The following is a 9,259-nucleotide window of genomic DNA, read 5'->3' on the forward strand; positions in this document are numbered from 1 at the left end:
CCTAGACATGCAATTGAAAATATGAATACAGCACAAAAACAGGACAGATTTACTTACAGACAGCTTCTTACCTCGGAAAGGGGGGTATTACAATTAAAATCTTTAGAGGTATTAAAAGAGGAGAAGGTAATTCAAACATGGTTCCAGTATGGGCAATTACAGGCTAGGTGGAAAATAGATCAAAAAATTGGTTTTATTCAAGTTGAGGATAATCTGTTTAAACAAATAAGAGATCAAAGCTTAATGCATATAAAGAGGATATATAATGTATTAATACAGATGGATTCGGAAACAGAATTAGTTAAAGATTGTATGATAAAATGGGCTCAAAATATTGAGGAACCAATAATGTTGGATACATGGGAAAGAATCTGGGTAAGAAATGTGAAATTTACACAAGCTCAAAATCTGAGAGAAAATTTTTACAAGATGTTCTATAGATGGCATTTAGATCCTAAAAAGTTGGCTTCTATGTATCCGAATGTACAGCCTAAATGTTGGAGATGTGGTTCTCTCGATGCTACATATTATCATATATGGTGGACCTGCCAAAAGGTTAAAGCATTTTGGATAAAAATATGGTGGGTCATGCAAAATGTTTTTAAAAGAAGGATAAAGTTTAGTCCTCAGTTATTTTTACTAGGTATATGTACTGACTTTACAGTGGTAGAGACCAATTTGACTCTGCACCTGATAACTGCAGCAAGACTGTTGGTGGCGCAATATTGGAAGAAGGAAGACTTGCCTACAATTCAAGAATGGACATTGAAAGTAACAAACTTAGCTGAAATGGCTAAAATATCGGCATATCTCAAAGATCATTCAAATGAGAGATATAAACGAGACTGGAAAAAATGGATTGACTATATACAAAATAAATACGGGACTAAGAAATTCCAGTTAGCCTATGCTTAAGATCAGAAATGATTTAAATTGTTTAAAGTTAGTTCAGTAAGAAGAAGCTAAGGTCAATCTAGAATGTTATTAATTTCTTTATTTCTTTTTTCTCAATAGATTTTAGACTGTGTTAGTTAAAATTCTATACCGTGTACGGGTTCTGGGAAGTCGGGGGGGGGGAAGGAGGAGGGGAGGTGGGGGGGTGGAGGGAGGGAGGGGTATACACACAAAAAAAAATTGTACTTCAATGTTTTAATGATTGACAAATGATGACATATTTGTGTTTTTTTTTTTAAAGAAAAATAAAGAAATTACACAAATACCTCCAAATGCCAATAGCCAATAATTACAATGTTTTGGGATGCTCCAGCATGATACAGCTAAGGCAGTGTTTTTCAACCACTGTGCCACGGCACACTAGTGTGCCGTGACATAGTGTAAGGTGTGCCGTGGGAAAAACACCCGCCGGGTGTTTTTGCCTCGGGACATCTCTGTGTCCACTGTTCCCTCTAAGGGAAACACCGCGCAGCCGTTTCAAGAAAACACCGCGCAGCCGTTTCAAACTGCGCGCAGTGATTTCTGCCACAGGCTCCCGAAGCTGAGGGGAATAGCTGCTGCTGCCTCCTCCTCCAACAGCACTGCCGGATTTGCCGCCAACGCTGCAGCCGAGGTGAAGCCTCCAAAGCTCCCGCAGGCGCCCCCGCCCATGGCAGCGGCGGCGGTGCCTCCCCCTCCGCTCGGAGCACCTCAGCTGGGCTCTGGGTTACCCCTGCCGCCGCCTCCACCTCCGCGGTTTTTCAGAAGCCATGAGGCCTTTTTCCCTGCTCCCCTCCGCCGCCTTCCTACTAGCTCCCGCGGCCAAATGGCTCCTCAAAAGCACTGCGGAGGAGGAAGGGGGAGGGATAACACGGGGGCCAGCTCAGGTGCTCTGCGTGGAGGCTAAGTCAAGGACTGGCTGTATTGCAGAGGAGCTGGGAGCCACCCAAGGATTTCACGGTGCTACGAGGAGGAGAGCGAGCCTCTGAGCAGCTGCGGGGAGCCTGCCTGGCCAGGAGCGACCTTCGGCTGGACGGAGGCACGAGGGCTGCCTGGAGAAACAGCGAGGGCCCTTTTAAGCTAGTGAGCAGAAACGTTTGTGGAGCACACCGGTTGTGTGTGGAGGCTCCACGCAGAGCACCTGAGCTGGCCCCCGTGTTATCCCTCCCCCTTCCTCCTCCGCCGTGCTTTTGAGGAGCCATTTGGCCACGGGAGCTAGTAGGAAGGCGGCGGAGGGGGGGGAGCAGGGAAAAAGGCCTCAAGGCTTCTGAAAAACCGCGGAGGTGGAGGCGGCGGCAGGGGTAACCCAGAGCCCAGCTGAGGTGCTCCGAGCGGAGGGGGAGGCACCGCCGCCGCTGCCATGGGCAGGGGCGCCTGCGGGAGCTTTGGAGGCTTCACCTCGGCTGCAGCGCTGGGCAGCAAATATGTTGGTGCTGTTGCAGGAGGAGGAGGAGGCGGCAGCAGCTATTCTAGTGGCGGCGGGGGCTCGTTGGCATCTTCAGTGGCAGCCGTGCCCCCTGTGAAAAAAACCGAAGATAGAGCAGATCCACGCAGATGACGTTGCTGCAACATGACTGGAGGAGGAATTCTGGGAGTTGAAGTCCACAAGGCTTAAAGCTGTCAGGTTTGAAGACCCCTGGGGTTTTTTTTCCTAAAGGGTGTGCAAAGGTCTTGTAACTTGACAGCTTTAAGACTTGCATGCTTCAATGCCAGAGTTCCTGAGCCAACATGACTGGAGGAGGAATTCTGGGAGTTGAAGTCCACAAGGCTTAAAGCTGTCAGGTTTGAAGACCCTTGGGATTTTTTTTTCTAAAGGGTTAGGGGTGAAAAGGTCTTGTAACTTGACAGCTTTAAGACTTGCATGCTTCAATGCCAGAGTTTCTGAGCCAACATTTTGGTTGCTAAGCAGGACCGTTGTTAAGTGATACTGATATTATATAACACTTTTAATTAAGCGGGTACCTTGAATAAACATAACTTTGAGTTTCAAATAATACTGATTTTGTTGTTGTCTTAGGTGACATCTGTGAAAAAAATTCAGGTGCTCAGGCATGAAAATATGCCGCTCAAACACTATACTTTTCTTCTCACACTGAAAAAAAGTTAGAGGGAACATTGTCTGTGTCCCAAAAGTTGCTTTCGGGACACAGGGATGCCTCTATTAAGTCCCTGCGGCCCCACGTTTACTTTAAAAACGCGGGGACAGCCGGGAGGTAGCGCACGCAGGGACGTCACTGACGTCCCATGCGTGCGCCCATAGCAACAATCACGGAGGATTCAAGAGAATTACTTTATATATAGTCAATATAGGCACAGAGTTAAATTTTTTTAACATTTTCTAATGGTGGTGTGCCTCGTGATTTTTTTCATGAAAAAAGTGTGCCTTTGCACAAAAAAGGTTGAAAAACACTGATCTAAGGCATGTATAGTGTAATCAACTTTTTCTTTTAGTAGACATAATCACATCTGAAGTTACTTTCCCCCTCCCATCTTCTATATAGATGTTACATTCTTTCCATTGAAGACAATGCTGTAAAAGTATCCCTCCGACCATCCAGGTAAGGAAATACTGCCTCATCTACACTCAGAAGAGAAACCTGCTCTTAGTCCTAATACAATTCCATTGTATTATAAATGTGCATTTAGAGAAGAGTATGGGGTTTGTCATTCTAATTTATTTTGCCTATGCAGGAAGAAAGTTCTTTACTCATTCTCCTGTTTATTTTAGGATAAATCCTAAAGGCCATCAGAAAGTTGAGGATCCTGAAATTGCTTCTCTTGATAACATTCAGAATGATCAACTCATCAGAGGCTACGTCAAATCCATTACAGCATCAGGCATCTCTTTGGGGTGAGTTTTGTTTGCGATCATAAAAGTAAATAGAGATATTATTTCACTTCTGTGTATGCCTCCTTGTGTGTGTCTGTTTGACTCTTACCAGATTTAATTAATATGCAGATATATTCCTTAAAGCAGGAAGATTTTTACCATCTCTTTTTGGAGAAAATTGTTTGTGCTTGAAAAAACACTGTTCCTTCAACCCCCTACGGCAACCAGAGAAATATAGACTTACATCCTTCAAATATATAGCATTCCCCACATAAATGTAGCTTCTGTATTCTTGTTATGGCCATGGACTTGTTGTATTTTTTTAGCCGTATCATAGGCACCATTTCAAAGTGTGTGTTTTATCTTTTGAAGTACACTTGAAGAAGTTACAGTCTTCTTTCTTGACAGGTTGTCTGATTCAGTGGTGGGTCAAATTTCCCTCCAATATGTCACCCCATTCTTTGTGCCAGATCATTCGCTCTGTATGAAGTACATACAGACAGATCAGCTTCTCACTGCCAAAGTTCTCAGGTAAGTAGGGTGTTTTCCCAAAACCACGGTTCCTCTGAGGTGGCAAAATGAATGGGCCTTGTGGGCAATAAAATGTATAATTAAGAGAGGGTGTGGCACTATGATGAATTGTGTATGTGTTTTATTTGATGTTAATCATTTTATTAAGTAATCATACTGCTACCTTACTGAAATGGCGTGAAGCTGAACAAATTAAAAATGTAAAGCATTTTAAGAGGACATTATAGACTGCATAATTATGCTGGTTCTTCTTTCTCCTATCATTTCCTATGTTCTACTCGTTCTACAGCATAAATAGACGGGAGAACCTTGTGGAGCTTTCTCTCCTTCCTGAAGACACAGGGAAGCCAAGCATTATTCCATGTGATGAAAAGCCATGTAGTGAAACGGATACACCCTCCCAGAAATCAAGAAATCAAAGGAGGAAGCGCTCTGAAAGCGAGCAGGTATCTATTCTGGAAGAGATTTTAGGCTTGATTAGGAAACATTTTAAAAACCAATGTTTAACACTTCCTTTTCTTCAATGACAGGAAGTAACGCCAGCAAAAAAGAGAGCTTATTGTACTGAGGAGGGTGATAGTGGTGTGGAGGTTTATTATCGGGAGGAAGAGGAGAAGGAAAAGAAGCATAAAAAGAAGTCTAAGGTAAAAGGCTGCAAGAAAGAGATAGGTCTTTTGGCATGGTGGAAGCCATGTTTTTGTACTGAGTGGGATGGTTGATGCGAGTATATATTTCTGCTTGTTTATCAGCAGGGAAAAGAAGTTCCACGACTGAAGGTTTCAACCAGCTTTATGTGGGAGGAGGGCTTAAATGTGCTGGATGGAACCACATTGATTCCAAAGGAGCAGAGCTCAGACAGCGAGGAAGAAAATGATGCCGAATCCATGGTACAGTATTTCTGTATTGTTTGCTCTTGGGATTAATTTCTATGCAATAGCAGTTAGTATGTAGTTGCCCTTCAGTTAACCTTTTGGTAAAAAGGTCCATCTAGTTGAAAGAGTGTGTGAGATACACACACACACACAAACACACACACGAGGGGGAGGGAAGAGATATTCCTTTCTTTATAATGTTAAATGATCATGGTGAAGAATGTCTTGGATAAAGCATTTCCATGCACGTTTACATAATAACATGTTTTGTGGTATGTAACTATGAAAAGAGAATATTTTTGTAGACATAGCTATTTTTATGTCAATTTTTTTAAAGTGCTGCATAGTTTTCACAATACTAAAAAAAACAAATGAAAAATTGGGACTCTTGTGGCACTACTGGTGCTAAGAATAGCTTAGAAAGAGACAGAGTGTCATCCTTCTGTAACAACAATAGTAAACTTCTGAGTCTCTAGTCTAATTGAGCCTGCTAAGTACCCCAAAGGCCCTAGAGTAGTCTCTGGTTCTTGGAGGCACCCCACTTTGTCTTATAGTATGTTATCCTGCAGCACTACAGGTTTTCCAGTCATGAAGGCCTTTCTTTTTCTCCCTTTTCTTTCTTTAAGGCCAAGAAACAAACAAAAAAGAAACAGGAGCTGGAGAAGCAAAAAGCAGAGAAAGAACTCTCTAAGCTGGAAGCTGCCCTGATGGATCCCAAGCGACAGCCGCAGACAGCAGATGACTTTGACCGCTTGGTACTCGGCAGTCCTGACAGCTCCATCCTTTGGTTGCAATTCATGGCTTTTCATCTCCAAGCTACAGAGATCGAGAAAGCTAGAGCTGTTGCAGAAAGGGCACTAAAAACTATCTCCTTTAGGTGACTTGTTTTTTTGTTGATTTCATTTTCCTTGGTAACAGTTCATATCCATGCTATCTTTTGCTTGGTGGATCTTAAGATACTTGCTGCGTAAAGGGAACATGCAACTTTTTTCTCTTACTTTTCTCTAAATACACAGGTATTCTGTATAAACCAGCCACAAGGAATATTAACATCAAAGGCAAAATCAAGAGCTTTGATCTTTGTAGTGAATGTTGCTTTCTTTCTCCTTCAGAGAGGAACAAGAGAAACTGAATGTGTGGGTCGCTTTGCTGAACCTGGAGAACATGTATGGCACAGAGGAAGGACTGATGAAAGTTTTTGAAAGAGCAGTTCAGTACAATGAGCCTCTGAAGGTCTTTCAGCAATTGGCAGACATCTACAGCGCGTCTGAGAAATATAAGGTGATGCCAATTATAGCAGCATGATAAAGAGAATGATCACTTTTATTCATCTGTGTGTATGACAGGAAGGATATCTGTTTTATTTCAAGAAAGAATGCACCTAGTCTGCTCTGCCTTGTCCTAGACTTCCCTTAACATTTTGGACTTGTGGATGCTGCCTCTGTTTGGAGCAGCAGAAATCTTCTCTCTGTGTGGCTCTTTTCAATGTCAGATTATTGCTCTCGTCCAGATTATTAAATGCAAAATGATGCACTCTTAAGACCTATGAAATCTATATTCTAAAATTGCAGAATTGGCAGTTGACAATGAAGAAGCAGGACATGTAGTTGTATATTTAGCCTGTGTTGAGTGAAGCACCTTGTTGAATAAGGTACACAGGCTTAATGTATATTTTTATTTTTCTACATATGAGAGAAAATTTAGCCTTCAACTCTTTGGAACTGAATTTAGAATTTCTGGTCCAATTGTAGAATGGCAGTTAGCATTCTGAGCCTATGTTGAATAGGCTCAGGTAACATTATTATAGCATAGAACTTTTAAGGATGAAATAAAATAGAAGGCAGCTATTTTCAAGCCATGCCTATTTAGCTTCATCCCCACATAAATATCTAAATCTCCTAGCACAAAAGTAGCTACTACCCATTGGATAGGATTGGAAAACTAGGGGTATTTGTGAGAACAAAAGCTAGATTATCCTTGTAATTTAGAAGCAATGAAAATAAAAAGATTTTGCATATTTACGATGATTCTTTATCCTTTCTTTTGATGTATTCAGGAAGCTGAGGACCTATATAGTACAATGCTGAAACGCTTCCGTCAAGAAAAGTCTGTGTGGGTAAAGTACACCACTTTTCTTCTGAAGCGTGGTTTGGTGGAGGCAGCTCACAGACTTATGCCACGGGCACTGAAATGCTTGCCAGACAAAGAGCGTAAGAGTTATTTGTTTTCCTTCTTTCTTGAATAGTGCTGTCTATATCTTCCTCATTGGACTTCCATTTAGATTAGAGTAGATTAATATCTGTATTATCTATATTCTATAATCATTCTTATCTTTGTCTCTTTCAGTCATTTTCTTCCATTTCCATTTCTTCACCTTCATTTCTTAATAAATACATCCTTTTTTCTTTCACGCCAATAGACAGAAACAAATTCAGCATCCCAAGGAACAGGACATATTTCACAAAAGAGTAGACCTTTCCATCTTGTTCGCTAATCTACTCTGAAAATTCTTGTAGTGAGGATGTAGCTAACCATATATTTCTAAATAATAGTTACACCTTCAAACTTCAGGCAGAATTAATAATGACTGCTGAAAATAATCCTTTAAATAATCCTTGCTTCTTCTTTTTTGTTGCAGACGTGGATGTGATTTCAAAGCTGGCACAGTTAGAGTTTCAGTTTGGTGATGCAGAACATGGCAAGGCCATGTTTGAAAACATGCTGAGCACATACCCTAAACGTACAGACATCTGGTCAGTGTACATAGATGTAATGATAAAACATGGAAGCCAAAAAGAAGTCCGGTGAGTACTAACACATGTAGGAAGGTTAGGATTCTTAATTTCCAGCAAAGATGCAAATGTAAGCTTGGGAATGTGTATTAGCTTAAAACTAAAGCACGCAGAGTGACTTGATTTTGGCCAGGAAACATTATTAACAATTAACAATGAGAAGCCTAAAGAATTTGCTCTAGAAATATATCTCCTACACATAGGAGAAAGCAATCTAACAATTTTAGTCATTTTAAATAGAAATAAAATATCAGATTAAAATTGTTATTCTAAACATTATTTGGGTTTTTTCATAGGGATATTTTTGAAAGAGTGATTCACCTAAACTTAACAGCAAAGAAGATGAAGTTCTTCTTTAAACGCTACCTGGAGTATGAGAAGAAGTATGGCACCGTGGAAACCATCCAGGCTGTGAAGGCAGCAGCATTGGAGTATGTGGAATCCAAGAACAACCTTGCTGAGAGCTAACAGACTTCAGGGTCTTACTTACCCAGTATGTTGAGAAGGGAAGTGGACATGCCTCATCTGTAGTACGAAAAGCCCTCTTGCTTTTTTGCATTTCCCAACGAGCTCAATAACAGATTGGAATAGCCAGGACCACACATTAACAGTGTAAGTGATGTAAATGTTTTACACCTTTTATATCCCTCCCCCCAAACTCAAATAAAATAATTATATTTATAACCTTATTTGTCTTCAATTCTTTTTAAAATATACAATTCATAATTAGGAGAAAGCAACCAGCTGCTTGGTTACGATAGCAAGTAAATAGTTCTTCCCTCCCTAAAATATTTTGTATTCAAGTATAGGCTTAGAAGATAATACCACCGCTGCTTTCTAAGCATCCTGTAAAATATATTCAAGGCTTAAAGGCTAAATTAAAAGGCTGTTGTCTGCAGAAGCAAGGTTCTGCAATTCCATTTAATTAGCCTCATCATCATAGCTTAAGTATAAAATACTCAGTTTTTATTTTATACGCCCTATCCTGTTCTACATCTGCAATTCACAGAATTCTGAACTTCTTATAAATATGCTAAAATTATCAATGTTAAATATACAATGTCTAAACAATAAGCAGTTTCCATACATTTTTCCATCTGTTATTTTACAACCCAGTGTTCCTGATTCATTGTCCTACAGAAGACTATAGTCATTGCCTAAAAATTGGCAGTGTCATGGCCTTTGCATAGTAACAGTACAAATGTCATGCACTGCCAGGAAAATAGGCATAATTTGTTCTTTTGCACTTAATTCCAATAACTGACAGTCATGCACCTTGGAGAAAAATGGTAGGGCATGTA

The 9,259-nt window shown here is 40.7% G+C and overlaps 1 protein-coding gene across 3 annotated transcripts in view; it reads left to right on the forward strand.

The window, feature by feature from the left end:
• PDCD11 (programmed cell death 11) overlaps positions 1-8,642 on the forward strand; it is a 42,641-nt gene extending 33,999 nt beyond the window's left edge. For 2 of the 3 annotated variants that reach the window (XM_087725779.1, XM_087725780.1), the window contains exons 26-36: positions 3,435-3,491; positions 3,662-3,784; positions 4,172-4,294; positions 4,584-4,740; positions 4,825-4,938; positions 5,044-5,181; positions 5,793-6,043; positions 6,279-6,447; positions 7,223-7,376; positions 7,805-7,970; positions 8,255-8,642. In XM_087725779.1, the coding sequence (XP_087581905.1) occupies positions 3,435-3,491; positions 3,662-3,784; positions 4,172-4,294; positions 4,584-4,740; positions 4,825-4,938; positions 5,044-5,181; positions 5,793-6,043; positions 6,279-6,447; positions 7,223-7,376; positions 7,805-7,970; positions 8,255-8,426 (1,624 nt within the window). In that variant the 3' untranslated portion in view covers positions 8,427-8,642. The remainder of the gene's footprint in view (positions 1-3,434; positions 3,492-3,661; positions 3,785-4,171; positions 4,295-4,583; positions 4,741-4,824; positions 4,939-5,043; positions 5,182-5,792; positions 6,044-6,278; positions 6,448-7,222; positions 7,377-7,804; positions 7,971-8,254) is intronic. The other variant, XM_087725781.1, reaches the window with a different exon arrangement.
• Positions 8,643-9,259: the final 617 nt, after the last annotated feature.

The sequence above is a fragment of the Thamnophis sirtalis genome, unplaced genomic scaffold (assembly GCF_051295495.1).
Source record: "Thamnophis sirtalis isolate CommonGarterSnake01/CBP01778 unplaced genomic scaffold, rThaSir2_p1.2 scaffold_11, whole genome shotgun sequence".
NCBI classification, from domain to species: Eukaryota; Metazoa; Chordata; class Lepidosauria; order Squamata; family Natricidae; genus Thamnophis; species Thamnophis sirtalis.